Raw genomic sequence first — 21086 nt, 5'->3', positions numbered from 1 at the left:
CAAAAGATATGGAGAAGTGATTGTGTTAATATACATGTCTTATCAAAATTCAGATGAACTAATTCAGTGTACCCAGAACCAATATAGTCAAATATTTGACTATCAACTGTGTTGATTACAAAACTGGCCCCCACTAATTCAAATGACAGACTAAAGGAACCATAGAATCACTGTGGTTAAGCACACTCCCCATGTAGGAACAGCGAGTACAATGCCACACACTAAGAGTAATTCTTCCCACATTTAGCTTAGCAAAATATGGGAAGAAATACAGGAAGATCCCGTGTGAAAACGCCCTAGGCCAGCTTCTCCCCAAAAGATGTACACCATATTCTGGTTTCTGCTACCAGAAGGAAATATGACCATGCAAACATGTATCTTGGGGGCAGGGATGAGTTGATGTGCCAGTGAAATGCTAATGAAATTCAGTGGAATTGGATTGGATGGGATGTGCTATCAAACTGTAGATCCTATCACTAGTAGACACTCTGCTGTAAACCACCATCCCATATTATTGTGAACATTACATGTTGCCTTTCCATTTGGTTGCATCCCAACTACAGTGGGCACAAGGACATTCGTGGAAGTAGATTTTCCCACCCCCTCCACTATATTGCAGCCCTCACCCCCTGAACAGCTTTTCCCAAGGGACAGGAGACTCCCAACATTACAATGTTATATGGAGCAGGGGGCTTCCCTAGAAATCAATCAGAAGCACCCTTGGTAAGAGGAGCTCCTGCTCACACAAGGTGCCTCCACCTGACTTCCAGGGATTTCATGCTCCCCTTGCAGCTCCCATTCTATATCCTTCTGGAGGGTCCCATGATCCTCAGGAGCAGCTTTGTGAATGGTGCTTGGGGCAACAATAGGGAGGATAATGGAAGTCTGATTCCATGAACTTCTTTGCACTTGTGGTACTTTGAATCAATTCATTAATATTTTTTCACCCAAATTGTTTATGTAGACAAATAATATCCCACCCCATTCCCATTAATATAATTTTTGGCTGTTCTCTAGTTGGACGTTTCCTTCAACAACACCAATGGCCCCATTTCTCTTACCAATTTTGATTAATATATTGTAGCAGGAAGGATCATTTATCATTGTTTAGAGTTTAAATTACTCTAAATTACACAACAGTGTTGTGGCTAAGGGAGTGAGCTGTGAACTGCAAAGCCCGTGATTCAAAGCCACCCCTTCCTTGAACTCAATAAATGGCCAGAGGCAAGCCATTCTTTAACAGCCCTGGACCCCATCTGCAATACAGTACTATATTGTACAGTACATTCCAGTACTGACCTACTTTACAGGAGTGTTGTAAGACTAACTTTCTTTTCAACAGTATGTATATGCTTAATACAAAAGCTAAGTATTGTTTTATTTTTAAAAAGATTTTTCAAGTTTATAAAACAAGTAATAGATAGAGCTTCCTTACATTACAAACTCTACACTTCCTGCAACAATGAGATGCTCCAGGGGGCAGCAGCGCCAGGTTTCATTTCCTTTGTGTGAGAAAACACTGGAGCCTTTGAAAAGCTTTGTAATATTTGCTTTATTTACAAATATGTTGGTACAGTATAAGCAGAGGTAAAAAAGACATTCCTTCAAGGAAACAAATCCACTACCAGACACCAGATGCTCTCAGCCAGCCCAACTCACAATTCTTTCTCTGTCCTGCCCACCCAACTGTCAATGTGTCTTATCTGCCACAGTACACACACCCTCCCGGATGTCATTTCCAAGGTCTGGATGGCTAATTCTTCAAAACAGTTATCAGAAGACCATCTCCTATCATCAGATCCCATCAATAAACATCCTGGTCATTAACCCAACAAAGGAATAATAGTCAACTAGCACCCACAACAGTGTTAATGTTTCTCTTTAAGTGCAGGAAGTGCTGCTACACACTCATAAAATAAGATGAGAGTTATGCTACCATAGTTGTATAAGACATCATGCTGCGTCCCACTATCCTATGTTTTCACAAATACACATATTGTTTCCCCACTATTTCTTTCCCATCAGTAGTTTAGGTGGACAAATCTTATCCACCCCTATTGCTGTTACTAACTGGCTCCCTAATGAAGCACACATGCTTTGAGCTCCTGTGGGCACACAGTGCTAGCCTCCACACTACTGCCCAGTTTCTCTAGCATGTGCACTGTTGCAGAAGAGAGCTTAGTTTGGAGAGTTTGGAGTGCTCTCTGGGCTTCAGAACTGCTCTGTAAGAACTGTCCCCATGCTCCAGAACTGCTCTTACAAAGCAGATCCAGAGCATGGGGAGCAGTCTTAACTCTAAGCCCTCTTTTGAAACAGTGTGCTTGCTCAAGAACCCAGGGAGTAAGCTGTAGGGCTAGAGCTGTGTACCCACAGGGGTTTGAAACACACATGATTCATTAGGATGCCAACCACTTAAAAAAACCCACCAAAAACCTGTCCTCTAGTTTTAATCTTTTGGGGAAAGTCAAGTAAGCATTCTTTAAAATTACATCAGTGATTCATTCAAATTTGTCCCTCTCTTGTCCTGCTTCCCTTATAGTTTTTCTTCATGTCTCTGACACTCAACTACTTTTACCTAAACTCACGGTACCTGTTCCTCTTCTGCCATGCTGCACACTGAACTTAAATCATTCATTTAGGCTGGATTAATACATGCAGCAAAAGAAGATAGGAAGGGACCGTGCCAGTTCACTACAGTTGAGGAATTCCAACATTTTTCAAAATTACAAAAATTTCCTCAAAGAACTCTACTACCACATTCCATCTCACAGACACTTACATTATGGAAAATTTGGTAAACTGAAATAATACAGATTCTGAGTTACATCACTTCAGAGTGCAAGTGGGGAGCATATTTTGAATACAGCCGCACATAAAAAGCTGCTTGCATGTTGTAAACTAACACATCATGGAGGGGACTGTATTCAGCATTTCTATCCAATGCATTAATTTACTAACTCAGGTGGGCCTTTTAATTTTTTTTAAATAGAGCACTCAAAAATATAACACATTATCCCAGCTGCAACCTGAAGTGGTACAGTCCACAATCTTCTTCCACCTTATTCTGTATAAAGTGCAGTAGACTCCTATACCTTTTCAACCCCTCCCCAAAAGGTAACCCTGCCTTGTCATTTCTAACTTTCCCCTGGTGTTGAGGAAGGTACCTTTTTTTAAGGTACGCCTTTAAAAAATCTGATTTCCCTTCGCTTTTGATGCAATCTTACACATATTTAAGAATAAGCACCATTGAACTCAATCCAGCTTTACTTTCCAGGAAAAAACCACATAGAATTGGGCTATTTTAAACCAGCAGTTGGATATAGTGGAACCACCTAAGCTTAGCGACTGCTTGTTTTCATTCACCGACAGGAGAAAGGCCACCTGTGGGACTCGCGGGCAAGAACAAAGTCCCAAACACCACCCAACAGCAATTTCTGTATCCTCCGCCAGTCGACCAATGGGACTTCAGGCTCTCTGTGCACAGCCCGCCCCCCCCCCCGCGAGGTGGGCGGGGCGGCGGGGGGAGGCCTTGGTCGCACGGCCGGCTTACTTGCATGCAATACTGGAAGGGACCCAAGTCGTGCTTCCCCTTGCAGGGCGCCACCTCACAAAGCCCGGTTCCTCCAAGCCGGGCGGCGGGGGGGAGGGTAACTGACGCTGAAATGTATTGTTTGCCCTGTACTAGTTAACAGCACATACAAAAGGCTGCCCTCCCGCAAACACCAGGAGACGAAGGGGCTACCCTCTCCCCCAAACCAAACCACACACGCGGCTCGCTCGCTCCACCGTGACTTTCTCTGTCTCCGGGTAACTCGGGGCGACTCACTTCCCCGACGACGGCGGCCGGCCGGCCACACAGGTGGACCGCAGCCGGAGGGCGCACCCAGCCCCTGTGACTCACCGCAGCTCCCAGGCTCCACGCGGATACTGTCGGTTTGCTGCTGCTGTTGTTGTCGGCGGGCGCAACCGCCTCGGATACTACGATCATCATTGCCCGGCTCCTGAGCTTGTTCCGGTGGTGGCGGCGGCTCCCCCTGGACGCCTGGGCCCTCGCCGCAGCTGGCAGTCGTCTCCACTGGCACCACCGTGAAGTTGGTGGGCATGATAGTGGCCCCTTTGTTTTGGTGGAACGCCAGCCAGTGGCCGGGCTAGGTGGACCCCTCTGTCCCTCTGCGCTTCCCCTCAACTCACCACAGCACCCTCCCCTTCTTTGGGCGGCGGGAAGAACACCGAGACCTTTCTTTCTTATTCTTTCTTTTCCTCCTCTCTGTCTCTTGTCGATCTTCCCCCACTTGCACCCCGAGCGCGGCGGCGAGGGTGACAATCTTTGCTTGTTGCCGCTCTGCCTCCCTACCAGTCAGGCAATAGCCTCGCCTCACGTGAGAGATCCTTTCCCTCAAAATGGAAAGGCGGGAACAGACAGAGGCGCAGCGCTTTTGCCTCCTATCGTGGCAGCTGGCAATGGCTATGAGTCACTCCCCCTCATTTGGTTTCTTTGAATTCTCCAGAATCTAGGGAGGCAGTAGCAGAAGGAAGTCCTCCCCGCCCCCCCCCCCACACACACACGGTGGTTTTTTGTTTTTAAACACAACCATTTCAGAACTTTACTGAGACAGCATTTGATATCGGGTTCAGCCAAACCTTGTTCTGAATGCCCAGTTTAGCTCTGGAACACGCAAAGTAGTATGCGCTGTGCTTCTGCACATTTGCAGAGTGGATGACTCTCATTAGCGAATAAAAGCCACACTTTACTAGTCCTAACATGTCTGGGGATATGTTGGGAATATTATTATTTATCATGCATATCGCTCTTAGAGCTACATCAAGTGATGCCACGCTGGCCCATTACCTTTTGCTGCCCGAAGCAGAAGCCCCTCCCTCCTATCTCTCTTTCTATTAAAATCTCTCTCATGCACACACATCTTCCTTCTTTCAGATCTCTCCCCTTTCCTTTCCTTTCCGTTAGGAAGGAAAGAGGAAAAGCAGTGTGGTGCCATTTCTTCTACAGGGGAGGGTGCTAGGTAGGCTGTCATGCTGGCTGCCCTGGAAAACTGGCCACAATCTGCAATTTACAGGGGTCCACTTGACTCTGCTTCACTGTAAAGCCAAGTTATGAGCCTGCATGTCTGAACTAGCCCTTCATGTTGTCTTCAGGGAATCTGGAAACAGCCTCTTACGGCTTTTCCATGTCACTGCCATTACATGTAGCACCAGTCATTATGTGATTATTCCTCTATGTGGGCGACAAAAGTTGGCATGTACTGGAAGCCATTGGCTGGTGCTGACTTTGAAGCACTATGTGATGGGACAGGAAAAACTGGTGATGACAAACATTGCATATTATGGCAGTGGGGTGGGAAAGCTACAACGCAGAAGCCTTTTCCAGCTTCCCCATGTGATATAAGTAAACACACATAGTCTGAGAGAAGGAGAGAGAGAGACCTGGAGGCAGAACAGAGGGTACACTGCCAATTACTTATTTTTGGGGTACTTAAAGATTGAATCCCCACTGGTATGTTTCCCAGACTATGGGAAAATCCTATATCAGGCAGCAGCGATATAGAAAGATGCTGAAAGGCATCATCTCGTACTGCACAGGCAATAGCAAACCCCTCCTGTATTCTACCAAACACAGGGCTCTTTGGTTGCCAGGAGTTGACACCGACTCGATGACACACTTTACTTTTACTTTAAAGATTGCAAGGGAGAAACTGGATAAGGAGTCAAATTATAACCTTACAAAGGAGCTGGGGAGTTAAAACATGCCCAGAAATGGGCAAATAGCACAAGGGGTTGAAGTGTTCAGACTCAATATAATCTTTACAGCCACTGAAGGACGTCAGTACTATTACTTCACTTTTAAAAGAATTGTTAACTTTATATTAGTTTATTTTAAAGAGATTTACAGTGCAATCTGATATAAATTTACTCAGATGTAAGTCCCACTATTTCCAGTGGTACTTCCTGTCTAGCTAGTGTGCATTGGATTGCAGCTACAATCTCAAACTGAGTTGGAGTTTCCATTGCACAGAAAAGTGGGCCTCGAGATACAAAATGAGAGCCATTGAACTAACCTTTAAACATAAGATATCTCTTCTAAAACTGGCTTGGCTGGTGAAGCATTTTCAAGTGCTCCAAGTTAAGATGATTATACTAGCAACAGTTTTTTCATTCCGACTTTGTACTGTGTAATCTGCACACATTGCTCAGGACTTGTTACACAGCAGTCCTCTGTATGAATATGGGCATGTTCCTATTTGTTTGACATTAATAAATATGGCATAGCTTATTTATCACAGTTATTTATTTATACAATTTCTATACTGTCTATTAAAATAAAGCAATATATAAAAGGTGGAATCTTAACTATTAGATTTTTTTAATTCAATATTTTCTATATTGCTTTTTTACTTTATAGAAAAGCTAGATTTTTCTAATATAAATACTCTTTGATAGTAAATAAAAGACAAATCAACACCAAACAGCATAAAACCAGTTCAAATCAAAAATAATTAAAGATTACAAAATAAAAGGATAAAAAGATAAAGCCAGTGAGAGACCTGAAACCAAAGAAGCCTGGCAAAACGCTAAGGCCTTTACTAAAACATTCAAAAACAAGACGACTCCATTATCAGCTGGGTTGATGCTGGGCATGATGGATGCCCACTGCCTCTTCCATTGAGCCCGGCAGCTAGGGTGCTGCTACTCGTTCAGGCCAAAGCTGCCCACGCTGAAAGAGCCAGTGCAAGTGCCTTCCCTTCCCCTTTGTGTGCAGATGGAAGGGAAGGAAGAGAATAGAAGAGGAAATCGAAAGAAGGTGCTCAACTCCATTTCTCCCCATTCCCATTACAGAGGAGGCAATGGTGGGGAGCATCTGCTGGGCTGAAATTTTTAAATCTAGACCAGAGCATGCCCCCTTGCCACTGTTTTCTTTTTCATCCAAGCAAGTTTGTTGGGGGCAGGTGCATGGGGCAGGCAGTTGGGCAAGTGTTTCAGGGCACCCAGGCAAACATTGGGGGCATGTGCCTCTTGTGCCCAACCTAAGAGCCCAACGTTGATGCCTGGCACCTACAAATTAGCAAAGATGGCACCAGGCAAAACTTTCTGGGGTGAGAGTCCTATAGTTGGGCACCACCACAAAGAAGGCCCTCTCTCCAGTCACCACACACCTACCGTAACATCTGAAGGCAGGGAGAAAGGCCTCCATGGCAGTGTATTTACATATTGAAATTGATTATAATGTGACCTTGGAATTCTCAATAGAATTTCCTGTTAAGTTCTTAACCATAAGGGAGGTTCATATGGGAGCAGGCATTCCCTAGAGCTACTTCACAAGGTATTCCTAGTTAATCCACAAGTTCTTCCACAGATGAATAACACTCATGTGCACTACTGCATCACACTGCTTGGGATCAGGCACTAAGGTTCTGATATTAGCACAGTGCCACAATTTAGGATATTATATTGAGGCTGGTAATTGTTTCTGTTGTGCTAGTAGTTGTCCCCTGCTTATGGGAGCATTTCATGGTAGGAATGATAAAAGGCAAACCTAACAGTAGTCCTGTAAAAAGGCATCTTTTTCAGGTTTTACTGCAAAGACCAAAAAGTGTTAGCATGAATCTATGACGGTTTTTTCTCATAACAATGTTCTAAGCAGGAAAATTCCCAGGTTGGGAACAGAGCTAGCTAGATATTCAGTAACCATCTTTGACATCCCTCCAGTAGGTAATGAACTATCTTTTTAACTCCCAAATAACCTCCTGTGAGAGTTTCCGCTTCCTCTTGCATTCTGTAGTCCATTCTTATTTTCCTGATAAAGAACGACTCAGCGGCCTGCCTTTCACCCTAAAATAATCTTCCATGGCTAGTACTCCTCATACAAGAGTCACTACATACATACTTTTCTGTGGCAGAAAACACTTTCCCAAATACACATCCACACATCTCAGCTCTAGCAGGGGGATTAGAGGACCATGGCAGAGATACAGGGGTATCAACAAGATTTTCTGTTTCCAGTTCACTGTATGTGGGTTGGGCCTCCCCACCTACAATTTACTGGGAACTATATGGTGGTCTGCTACCTCCTCTCACTGTGCACAGCCAAGCACCTTTTTTCACGCTCCCAAACCAGATTTCCTACCTGCCTCTCCCTCTGTCCGAATCTCCCTCTGTCTTTCCATCCCTGCTCCCTTCCAGGCAGTGGCCTATCTTATTTGGCAGCGTTCTCCTCCTCCGCTCCATTCCCCTGCTCTTCCTTTGAAAAGGAAATGTGGAGCATAAGGGGATTCAGACCAGTATAATGCTGGCCTTGAGTGTCTCCACGGAGACACTCTAGGCTAGTGCAGGAAATGTATTGAGGCTGGTAGAACACTGGCCTAGAGCGTCTCTGCGGAGACACTCTAGGCCTGCACTGGCCTCCTTGCAGTGGCTACAGTGAGGAAGAAGGGCAGTGGTAAGTAGACCAGTGGAGGTGGGGTTATACAGGCAGGTGGGATTGCTCCTCCCTTGTTGTCCCTGGGCCCAGTACGGAAGGCTCTGTTCCCCACCCTCACCCCCATCAGTGGTCCCGCAGGGAGTGCAGCGCTCAAGCATGAAGAGAAAGTTTTGAAGGAGAAGAGAGGGTGACAGCTGGAAGCAGTGGAGAAACAAATCTTTTTAACATGTTATGTTCAACATATGTTCAATATGTGAATACTGTACACACCTACAATTATTCACACTTGCATTGAAGACGTGTACAGCATCACACTTCCTATCTGTATCCTTCATTTGTGGGGGCTCCTGTTTGTTCCCAGGTTCACTTTTAGAATGAATGCATGCGCAGCTATTCACGCAAAAATAAGCATAGGTGTACAGACATCTGTATGAATATTCAGAATGATGTCTGAATAGGGCTACTGATAGCCCTACTGAATAGGGCTATCTCTCGAAGAGACCACGTTACTCCTTTACTGATGGAGCAAAACTGGCTGCCAATAGGTTACCGGACAAAATATGAAGTGCTAGTTATAACTTATAAAGCCCTGTTCTAGATGGGGTCACACTTCCCCAAAAGGAACAGATTCGCAGTCTGGGAGTACTTCTGGATTCACACCTCTCCCTGGTTTCTCAGGTTGAGGCAGTGGCCAGGGGTAATTTCTATCAGCTTCGGCTGATACGCCAGCTGCGCCCATTTCTCAAGAACAATGACCTCAAAACAGTGGTACATCTGTTGGTGACCTCCAGACTTGACTTTTGTAATGAGTTCTACGTGGGGCTGCCTTTGTACATAGTCCGGAAACTTCAGTTGGTTCAGAACGCGGCAGCCAGGTTGGTCTCTGGGTCATCTTGGAGAGACCATGTTACTCCTTTACTGATGGAGTTACACTGACTGCCAATAGGTTCGTGGGCAAAATACAAAGTGCTAGTTATAAATTACAAAGCCCTAAATGGCTTAGGCCCTGGGTATCTAAGAGAGTGTCTTCTTCATTATGAGCCCCACCACCCACTGAGGTCATCTGAGGAGGTCCGTCTCCAGTTACTGCCAACTCGTTTGGTGGCTATACAGAGACGGGCCTTCTCGGTCGCTGCCCCGAGATTGTTGAATGCGCTCCCTGCTGAGATACAATCCTCCCCATCTCTGGCAATTTAAAAAAAAACACTTGAAAACCCATCTTTTCGCCCAAGCTTTCTCAGCTTCCTAAATTTTTAGTTTTTAATTTCTGGTTTATTTTTAAATTTTTAAATTGTTTTTAGTTTTTGTATATGTTTTTAACTTGTTTTATGCTATTGTTAACCGACCAGAGATGAAACTTTGGAGCGGTGTACAAAGTTGATAAACAAACAAACAAACAAACAAAATACTGAGGTATGTGAAAACAAATGGCAGTAGGAAGACTGAAACAGGCAGGCGAGATGGGAGCTAGGTTGGAGAAAAGAGAAGAACAGAACTTAGAGCTAGGGAGGCAGGCAAGCAATGAGAGGACTGTGAGTACTGCCTCCTCCCTGTGCCTGTCTCACCTGGAACAGGCAAGATCTCAGGGAAAGAGGTGACAACACACTCAGCTCCCACTTCAACCCTCTCTCAGAGATGCACCTAGGTAATTTGGGAGCCTGGAACTAAAGGCCTTCGGAGGGACCCCCAATATACACAGACTGTGACACATACATGACACATCGGTTCTTGAGGGCACAAGCAGCAACCAGAGGCGTATCTAGGGGAAATAGCACCTAGGGCAAGCACTGAAATTGTGCCCCCTGTCCAAACATCTGACACCCATTTTTCAGATAACTTTACCATAATATCAGCTGAAAAGTACAAGTCAAGCTCGTTAATCTTTTAATATTTCAAAAACTATTTAGCAGTGGACATAGCCAGACCAAAAAATGCTGGAAAACTAAAAATTTCAGTATGCTGGGGCTCATGAAATACCCAAATACTATGTGGAGGTATACTTGGAAAACTAAACAGAAAACAGAAGTGCATGTCGAATTCTCTACTATGCATTGTAGCATCACTATTACATAATTTTTAAAAATAAATGGAGAATTTGACTTTTCCCAGATACTCTGAAAACAATTAAAGGGTATACAGAGTAAACTGTATCACTGCTTGGAATATATTCTAGTATTTCAGAAAGACAGTTAAAATGAGAGAAAGAGAGCAAAAAACTCCCAGTGGGCCTTAATACTAAGGATTTCACACTGATTTAAAGAAAAACTCACAATTAATAGCCATATTATTAAGACATCACATTTAACTCACTTATCACAAGAATCAAAGTAAGAGAAAATGAATACAATCCTAACTCATAAGCTTCAGCTCTGTATTCACAAGCCCTGATTCTATGTACATAGTGCCAAACTGAATATGTGTACAGTGACACACACACACACACACACACACACAACCTATAGCCCCTCTGGGGGGGCTTCCTAAAGGCCGGGGGGTCAGCAAGGTTCCCCCTCCCCCCACCGGCCTCTTAATTCACCACCACAGCCCATCCCAGGCTGATTTTCGGGCCTGTTTTGGCCTGCAAAGTTTGATGTTGTGGCCATTTTGGAAGCTGCCATGCATGCTCAAATGGCCTCTGTGAGGCCTGGCAAGACCTAGGGCCTCTCAGGGACCATTTTAGCATGTGCAGTGGCCATTAAAAATTTTTTTTAAAAAAAAAATGGCCGCCAAAAACAAAATGGCTACCATGCATGCTCAAATGGCCTCTGCGAGGCCTGGCATGATCCAGGGCCTTACAGAGGCCATTTGAGCATGTCTGGTGGCCATTTTGGTTTTGGCAGCCTTTAAAAAAAATTCATTTTAAAAAATGGTGCCCCCCCTTTGAGTGGCGCCCAAGGCATGTGCCCTGCCTGCCCTACGCTAGATACGCCCCTGGCAGCAACTGAACTCACAAGAATGTAAGAATACAAAGTAGGAATATTTATGCAAATATGCATTAGCAGAAACATTTCAACATGCAACTAAATAATAAAGGGAGAGGAGAGCTGGTCTTGTGGTAGCAAGCATGACTTGTCCCCATAGCTAAGCAGGGTCTGCCCTGGTTGCATATGAATGGGAGACTTGATGTGTGAGCACTGCAAGATATTACTCTCAGGGGATGAAGCCGCTCTGGGAAGAGCAGAAGGTTTCAAGTTCCCTCCCTGGCTTCTCCAAGACAGGGCTGAGAGAGATTCCTGCCTGCAACCTTGAAGAAGCCACTGCCAGTCTGTGAAGACAATACTGAGTTAGATAGACCAATGGTCTGATTCAGTATATGGCAGTTTCCTATGTTCCTAAACATATTCCCATCCTACATATTTATTTCCCCACCCACCCCTCTGTTTCTAAAGCAGAGGTAACCCTTGGCGCCCGGCACAGTGGCAGGCCAGCGTCACCCAGGACAGACTAAAGAGGATTGGAGGCCCCTAGGGCAAGTGGAGGCCCTGAACTTTGGTTCGGAAGTCCAGGGGTAAGAGCGCCTTTGACCCCTCTGTCCAGAACAATCAGGGCAGCCCAAAAGAATTTCTTTCTGTGAGGTAGTATAGGAGCCAATCACTCAATCAGTCATCTTTATTATGGTCAAAAACCAGCACAGGATATAATACAGATACAGTAAGAGAGAAGATTATGTGGCAATAAAATAATATTCTATTAAAATTATTATAATCTGAATAATCATGAAATAGTTACAATTAAATTACTAAAAATGCATATGCTATAGACCAGGGCTGCTCAAATTAGGCCCTCCTGCAGATGTTGGCCTCAACTCCCATAATCCCTGGCTATTGGCCACTGTGGCTGGGGATTATGGGAGCTGCAGTCCAAAAATAGCTGGGGGGCCTAAGTTGAGCAGGCCTGCTATAGACTATAAAGTTATAATTTATAAAATACAACTCTAAAAATTGTGGGAAGGCTAATGAAATAAGATAGAGATACAACTATCTATAGGAGTAAACACATCTAAGTATAAAATATTAGCAGGTACTTCCTGCTACTTCTGGGCGAAGAGGGGACGGGGCGGCAGGGAGGTATGCTGCAGTCCCAAAGGAGCCTTTGATAATGGAGCGCTGGTGGGGGGGGGGGAGTGGAGGGAAGGCTAAGTGCAACCTCCCCCCACCCTTATAGTACGACTCACCCTCCTTTGAACCAGCTGAACAGCCAGTTGTTTGAACCAGTTCAGAAGCCTTTAAAAGGGCCTCTGAATGGGTTCATGCACATCCCTACCTTTGGCCTCAACTTTTTTAGTACCAGTTTCCAAATGTAGAGCGGCATTGGAGACACAACAAGGCACTTGTAGGCTCTTAGGAATTTATTTTGGACACATTCCAGTGTGACAAGATTGGAGGGGGATCCTGGGTGGGCACCATATATTAATTGTGCCAGAGGGTTGGCCTCATATAGTTGGAGTGCTGCAGGTACGTAATGGCTGCCTCTAGTCTGAAGGAACCTCAAGATGGCAGTGGAGCGCCTCTGTGCTGCTAGGGCTACTTGGTCACAGTGGACCTTTCTTGAGCCAGAGGCCTGAAGAACCACCCCCAGATATGTAAAACAGGTGACCTGCTAAATTCTGTGTCCGTCAATATTCCAGTGGCAGGTCTTAGGTCTTCTGGTGAAGGCCATGGCCTTAGTTTTTTGGTTGATTATTTCAAGTTGTTCACTCTTTCAGTACTGTGACAATGTCACCAGTGCCCTTCTGAGGCCTACAGGGTTCGTTGGGCACACACACAATGTGCCCAATACACCTCCCGCCTTCTATCGGGTACACCTGTATCAGGCACGTAGCTCGGGCTTCGGAGGAAACCAGAGCTAACTCCCCCCTCCCACGCCCAGGCCACCAAGAGCCCGTGTGAACTCTGCTGCCAGTTATTCAGGCAGTGCCACTGCCCGATAGAACATTTTTCCCTTCCTCTCCCTCTCTGTAGGAAGAGAAAGGGGAAAACGTCCTTTCAGGCAGCCGACGCTGCTTTAAATGATGAGCTGAGAGCTCGTTCGGGCTCTTGGCAGGCAAAGCCACGCCCCCTTTGCACATGACACTCTCGGCAGCCCGGGCATGGGAGGGAGGAGTTCGCTCTGGGCTCCTTTGGAGCCCGAGCCACGGGGCATCAGCGGCCGTTTCCACCGGTGGCCTGGGTTCTTTGATCCCGTTTGCCCAATGGTGGCTCCAGCCCTGTTAACTCTGGAGATAGAATCAAATGCAGCCTTGAGGTCTATGAAGGCAGTGTAAAGGGAGGAAGAGTTGTTAGAGGAGTACTTTTCAGTGAGATGTTGGAGCACCAGACACTGCTCAGTTATAGATCTGCCCTCCCTAAAACCCGCTTGTTCGTCTGCAAGCATGTCTTCTTGCTCTAACCAATCCTTGAATTTCCCATGTATGTGTCTGGCATACAGATTTCTGATGGTGTTGAGCAGGCTAATGGGCCTATAATTGGCAGGGTCATCCCTTGTCCCTTCTTGAATATGGGGATGATCAGAGGCGCTTTTACCCCTGGACTTTGGGGCTGAAGTCCAGAGCCTCCACAGCCGCTGGGGGCCCCCAAATCCTCTTTACTCTATCCCGGGTGGTGTGGTCGCCCGGTGGAACATGATAATACTTAAATTGCAGCAGAGGGGGGCCTCTAAAGGCTTTTAGGTCCAGGCTCCAAAATTACCTAGGTGCACCTCTGAGGACGATGATCACCAGCCCCCAGTCCCTGGGAATGTGGCCCTAAGAGTCAATGTGGGTAAATAATGAGGCCAGGACTGGGGCCCACCACTCCAGGTTTCTTTTAATAAGATCCATAGGAAGGTGGTCTTCCCATGGGGCCTTTCCAGCTTTAGATTGTGAAACAAGGGACTCAAATCTCCGATACAGTGACCAGTTGCCAGCTGGGCAGGTCTTTTATATCCTTTACTCTGGCAAACTCAGGTCCCCCTCTATAGGAATCGATTTGCAGCTTAACGTCTCCTTTCTGCTCTCTTCCATCCCTATCTTATTGTCACACCTTCCCTCTAAGTATACCTAAAGCAGGCATGAGGAGGGGCTAACCTGGAAAAGGCAGAGAACTACTGAGTTTGGGGGCGGGGGAGGGGACAAGTAAATAATATTCAAAGAATTTTTAAGTGGAAGCAGATATCAAAATAGTTTATCAACATATTAGTGCACAGTATCCTCACGGCAGCTAGCCTTATCAGAAAACAATGTGAAGCAGGCATTTCTAGCAGCAAATTCCAGTAAAGGGTGTTTTCCTCTCTCCAACCTGTTCTAATTTAACAAAATAATAATTAAGAGGTGTTCAATTTTTTCATTTATGTGCTTACAATGTATAAGATCAGCACTGGACACTCTAAAAAAACTCAGTGTTGATATACTGTCTTCTCTTTACAATAGTTTTCTTCTATATTTCACAAGTAAAAACCAACAAGGGAGGAATTTTAAGGGGAAGGATTATTCTCTTTCATTCCCTTTCTTCTACAATTTTGGGAATGGAGGGGTTGGCTTAGAAAAGACTAGATCCCTCCTATCATACTTTGGGGTAAAGTGGGGGGCTGCCTGCCTCTCTCCTCTTGGTCACCCTGAGGTTGCTTCCTTGCTCCAGTGGTCCGTTAGCATTTACTGCTAGGAATTCCAGGCAACTTGAGGGAAGTGTGCATGCATACCCATAGAGTTCAGGAGCATAGGTGGGGGGGGGGGCGTTTAACCTCCCACTATTTGGATCTCCAGCTTTCTCTTAGTTTGTTTGACACCCTAAGTCGAGTATGCACATGAACATCTCCTTTACAAATAGACAGATTAATCTGTCTAGTCAATTATTATTAGAGTGTTTCTTGCTTTCTAATACTCTTCCTTTGCTGAGCCAACATTAATTTAAACTGCTTGCTGCTGGCTGAGCTTTTTGTTTTGAAGAATAAACTTATATTCTTGCCTATATCATAATGTTTAAAAAAATCTCATGCTGTTTACATGAATATGATGTTTAGAAGTGTTCTTTATAATTTACTTCCAACTAGTATTTTAGTTTTCTGGCACTTCCCAGTTAAACATTACTGTGGTGGATGTGTTGAGTTTTTGTATTGGCCCTTTTATATTACAGTTATTGTTACCCTGTAATTCCGTTATATTTAAGTTTTAGTTCAAATATTCTGCTCCTCTTAGGACTCAGTCCAACCCACAGTTCATTGCCCTGCAATTCAATGAGATGTAACAACAACTATAACTGCTCATCTTTTCTAGAGGAAACAGTATGGGGGATTGCACACAACCCTTCCCCCCCACCCTAAAGTCCAACTTCTTTGGGGCAGCAAACTGAGGAAATTTGAACAAAACCGTCAAGACTAGAAGGAATGTCACATCAATGCCTCATCATACCAGGGCATCAACATTAGCTGCTGAACCATATGCGACATTACACTGCACTGGATCAAGAAACAGAACTATTTATATTTTAAAAGCAGTGTAAGAAGAAATAAAATAAATACATTTGTACCTGTTATATATTTTGAAGAATTTGTGTAAAAGTCGTATTTCCCAGTGACCTACAGATACCAAGTTTTGCATACACAATCCAGCCATTGAAATTAGCTGAATGCACTACATTTTGCACCAGAATATGCTTGGTGAAAATTTAAATACTTTGTATTAGTTTGTTAGAAGAAATTCTGAATATCATACTTCCCAATAACCTACATTAGGGGTGTGCACGTACTGGTCCGGAGGTCATGTTAGAATCCTCTGAACTGGTTCGAACGGGGCCCGGTCCAGCGTTTCAGTGCCAGCAGGTCTGGATGTGCACGGAACCACGGAGGCATGGTCCGGCACTGGGGGGAGTGTGGCTTTAAGGGCAGTGGGTAGTACTTACCGCTCCTGCCGCTCTTCCCCCTCCGGCGCTTGACTTTGCTGAAAAGTTTTTGGGGTGGCAGAGTTCCTCCCTGCCGCCCCTGCCCCCATTGTTGTCTGCATCCTCTGCAACAAGTAGAAGTTGGTGCTACACATGTGCCTGTTGCGGCGCGCGCGTGCCAGTGGCAGCGACAGGCACGTGCACGCCACGATGGGCGCATGCGTAGCGCCAACTTCTAATTGTTGCAGACAACGATGGGGGCAGGGGCGGCAGGGAGGAACTCTGCCGCCCCAAAAACTTTTCAGCAAAGTCGAGTGCCGGAGGGGGAAGAGCGGTGGGAGGGGTAAGTACTACCCCCCTGCCCTTAAAGCCACACTCCCCCCCCCACCAGACCAGCCAAAGTCCAAACCGTTCCGGAGGCCTCTTGCATGGCCCCGGACCGGTTCAGGCACACTCCTACCGGCAAGGGGTGGTTCTTTAAAGGCGGGGGGGGTTGCACTTATCCCTCCTGCCACTTCCCCCCCACTGTCGTTCCCTTTTTATTAAATGATTTTAGGGCAGCAGCGTTCATCCCTGCTGCCCCTGCCCCCGTTGTTAGCTGGAAATACCGGCAGTCACAAGCTCGTGCGTGCCCACCATGCACATCACACGTTGTATGCATCGGGAGTAACACTGCCACCCCAAAATGGTTTCAGAAAAAGGGAGCACTGGCAGGGGGAAAGCGGCGGGAGGAGTAAGTGCAAACCCTCCGCCCTTAAAGGGAGACCCCCGCTGGCACCGGACTGTGCCTCCGCGGTTCTGTGCACATCTCTAACCTACATGAAGCCATCTAATGGCACAGCAGGGAAATAACTTGATTAGCAAGCCAGAGGTTGCCAGTTCGAATCCTCACTGGTACCTATATCGGGCAGCAGCGATATAGGAAGATGCTGAAAGGCATCATTTCATACTGCGCTGGAGATGGCAATGGTAAACCCCTCCTGTATTCTACCAAATACAGGGCTCTGTGGCCACCAGGTGTCAACACCAACTCGACGGCACACTTTACCTTTACCAATAACCTACAGATACCTCTGTTTGCATGAACCTTCTACTTAAATTAGCTGAATGTGGTACAGTACCAGTAGTGGGTTAAGGATGCTGCCGGCCCCTGTCCATCCCACTCCTGGCCCCTGCTGGCCAAGCCACGCTCCCCACGTCTGATGTCCGAGGCAGTGGGCATGGCTAATGTGCTGCCTCCCGCCTTAAATAGCCACGTCGTCATGTGGGGGTGGGGTTCTGTGGTAGGAGTTGTGGTACTCCACACTGACAGGCTTCCGCACAGTCGCAGAACCCATTCGAATGGATATCAACGGATCACTCCCAGATCATCAATTAATTGTAAACCGCCCTGAGCCATTTTGGAAGGGCGGTATATAAATCAAATAAATAAATAAATAAATTACAGGTGGGCAACCTGTTTTTTCTCTTGGCTAAGTAGGTCATAAATGTGTCACCACAATTCTCTTTGGAGAAAGATGACGCTACAAATGTGCCCAGTATGTATTTTATATACCAGCAATGTGGATGACAACTTTTCAAGTGGAATTTTGTTCAGTGGACTCTGTGGGCATGACAAAGAGAAGAATCCACAGAACTCCAGCTTGCTGAAAGCACCACTAAATGAATTAATTAGCATTTGTGTAGCACATTTCAAGTGCTCAAAGCCTTTCACATACATTGACACAGATCCAAATTACACTTTACATGGAAGAGTGATGACCAGATTTCACATTTTTATTTTTTCTTTGATAAATCACAGGGGGCTGCAATTTGCATAGGCAGCAGCCATTTGAGATCTTAACCCTTTTCTCCTGCACCATTATCCTGATCTAAATTACTCTTGAGGGAAAATGCACCAGTTTTTTTTTTTTTTAAAAAATTTCCTCAGCAGAGCAAACAGTTGCAAAGGAGGAGGTGAATTTGGGGAAATGGCACAGTGGAAAAGGATCCAACATCCCTCCCCACCATCATTGCCAGAGAAAATGTACAGCCCCCGTGACTGCTTTTAAATAAAAATAAATATGTTGGTATATTCCATCAGTGCTTTTCCTAGTTAACATATTATTTGGCCCTCAGAACCAATCTAGATGTTACCATGAAGATCAGAATCCCTGTGAAGAATCTGGAAAACTAGCACTGATCACACAAGCTATCTGTACTTCTGCTCTTTGCTGGTTGGCTGATGAACTAGGATTTATCTCTTGTGGGTCTTGAGCAGCGTTCGCTCTAATTTTTTTCTTCTGTGTGCGGAATGGGTTTGTTCTGGGTGGCAGTATCAAGGCAGTGTGTGCACACATGCATTCAAAGTGGGACCTTCCTCTATTCAGCCTGCCTGAGCAGGATCTAAAATTAACTGAGCGGACATAAAAAAAACCTGTGAGAGCACGCACACGCCTTAGAGAGAACACTGGTCTTGAGCTACTTCTGAGAAATAGCAATTTGTGATGACCAGTTATATAATCTTTTCTGAACACTGTAATAGTAATTAACACATATGAATAAAAGGTGAATGCTATCTCAAAGTTGTTCTCATCTGCTTCAGGAATTATTAATCACAATGTATAATCTGTATTTATAAGACTGTAAGAATAACTCTGCTGAATCAGACCAAAAATCCATCTAAGCCCCATATCAGCTCACTTTGCCTGTTGAAAATATGTTCCTGAGGGCTGTGTGACTTTCAGAAACACTTTTACAGCAGAACTGGGGGCTTCAGAGTACTAAGGAGATCCATGAAAACTAAAAAAACCACAAAACCAGCACCAACACAGTGTCAGCAGCATGAGTGCTACATTAGAGTACAAGCATTGCATGCTCTTCTAATTAATTTTATCCTATATAATAAAACCCTAAGGTACCTGCATCCGTGTCTCTTGCATGTGTTCTGCGCATGCGTGGCACGCGCACCGCTCCGCTGGTGAGGAGGCTGCTCGGATCCCCAGCGGCAGGGCTTAAGAGCCCTCCGCCGCCGCTACAGCCCCCAAAAGCAGCCGCTCGGATTGGGCCACGACTGTGGCACCGCCCGGAGCAGCCACTCCGGTGGTGGGGAGGCCGCTCGCCATCCTGGATCCCCGGCGGCAGGGCTTAAGAGCCCTCTGCCGCCACTACAGACCCTGGGAGCGGCTGCTCGATTATGCCGCATCCGCGGCGCCGCTGAGGGAGGCCGCACCCACGGCCTCTAAACAGGGGGCCGCCCTTGATTCTCGGTGGGGGGGCTTAAGAGCCCTCCGCCGCCGCTACAGCCCCCAGCGCAGCCGCTCCTATTAGGCCTGGCCACGTGCTCCTGACCGGCCTAGGAGCTGCTACGGATGTCCTCTCTCCAGCGAGTCAGAGAGAGGACTGAGCCGACGCAGGCGCGCAGGCGGCTCCCCTGTTCACAACTCTTCTAGCGCCCGTTAATGTAACGGGCTTAACAGTCACTAGTGTTCTTATAATTAATTTATGGGATTCTCTGCCAAGGGATGTGTTGAGGTCCACTAGCTCGGATGGCTTTAAAAGAGACTTAGACAAATTCATAGAGGACAGGTCTATCAATGGCTACTACTCTGAGGGCTTTAGGCCAACTCCAGCCTCAGAGGCAAGATGCCTCTCAATACCAGTTGCAGGGGAGCAACAGCAGGAGAAAGGGCATGCCCTCACCTCTTGCCTGTGAGCGTTTCAGGCATCTGGTGGACCACTGTGTTACAGGAAGCTGGACTAGATAGGCCCTGATTCAGCAGGGCTGTTTTTATGTTCATCAATCTGGGTGTTGGCCATTTTAAAAGAGCATCTATGGAATTTATATCTTGCCAAATTCATGCAATTAATATAGCACTTAGCAATAGCAATAGCACTTACATTTATATACCGCTCTATAGCTGGAGCTCTCTAAGCTGTTTACAATGATTTTTAGCATATTGCCCCCAACATTCTGGGTAATGAGATGTCTGATTATTACAATGTCACATAGTTTGTTTAATATGCCAGATTTTTTGTTTCGTTATGTAAAATGATGAGACTCTAACAGTGTGTGCACCTCAATTAACTGGGAACAAATTTGACAGGTGGGTGCCAAAACTATGTACATCACCAATAAGAAACTTAATTTTATTGCAGTCTTAATTGGCTGAAACTTTAACCTTCTCTTTCAAAAGCTTGCTAACCTGTTACTACTTCTGTAGGTGAGACACCTGTTCAATGTGTTTTATTAAAGTCCGTTTGCATGTTCAAAGAAGCAGCGCTTGCAACTTGCACTTCTTTTTCTGCCTCTTCTATAATGCGGAAAAATGGGACTCACAAATTTCCTATGATGTGGACTATGATCCAGATGGCTTATTTATTTACCAGTTATTATAGCTACATTGTTATTCTGCTAGACTGGTCTGCTTGCTTGTGAGTATTCTGCTGTTGTTCTTTGTGAGTGTGACCTCCATACCAGCCAAGAGGAACAAAGAGCAAAAGTTGCCCATCCTACTCCCAGAAATAATTGAAACGGTGCAAACATTCCCTTCGACAGCTACAACCCAGATTTCTGAGGGATTAAGCAGCATGTCCCTTCACCACCAGCTCATATTAATGGTAACACTAAACCTTCAAATGTGTTTTGTGTGCACATCTACCCACATCCTATCTATAAATATCTTGGGTTAATGATGTGGGGGCCTAAGGGTATGCAGGGAGTGGGGCATTGTAAATCCATGTTGAACAGTAAAAACCTAAATATGCCTGATATGGTTCAAGTTACTTAATATATTGATGTAAATTGAATTAGAATTTAA

General features: G+C 45.6%; 1 protein-coding gene and 1 long non-coding RNA gene across 4 annotated transcripts in view; one reads left to right on the top strand and one right to left on the bottom strand.

Annotated features, from left to right (window-relative positions):
- Positions 1–8329, bottom strand: part of SLC12A7 (solute carrier family 12 member 7) — a 204045-nt gene extending 195716 nt beyond the window's left edge. Inside the window, exon 1 of one of the 3 annotated variants that reach the window (XM_053245259.1) lies at positions 8141–8329. In XM_053245259.1, coding sequence (XP_053101234.1) covers positions 8141–8180 — 40 coding nt within the window. In that variant the 5' untranslated portion in view covers positions 8181–8329. Of the gene's footprint in view, positions 1–3901; positions 4480–8140 lie in introns of those variants that run through there. The other 2 variants (XM_053245255.1, XM_053245256.1) reach the window with 2 other exon arrangements.
- On the top strand, positions 3456–15942 carry LOC128322945 (uncharacterized). The gene is made up of 2 exons (XR_008306097.1): positions 3456–4095; positions 15684–15942. It is a non-coding gene; the product is annotated as an uncharacterized LOC128322945 (long non-coding RNA).
- Positions 15943–21086: the final 5144 nt, after the last annotated feature.

Source organism: Hemicordylus capensis, chromosome 4 (genome assembly GCF_027244095.1).
Source record: "Hemicordylus capensis ecotype Gifberg chromosome 4, rHemCap1.1.pri, whole genome shotgun sequence".
In the NCBI taxonomy this organism is placed as follows: domain Eukaryota; kingdom Metazoa; phylum Chordata; class Lepidosauria; order Squamata; family Cordylidae; genus Hemicordylus; species Hemicordylus capensis.
Note: the sequence above shows the minus strand (reverse complement) of the source record. Positions and strands in the feature narration are given on the sequence as shown.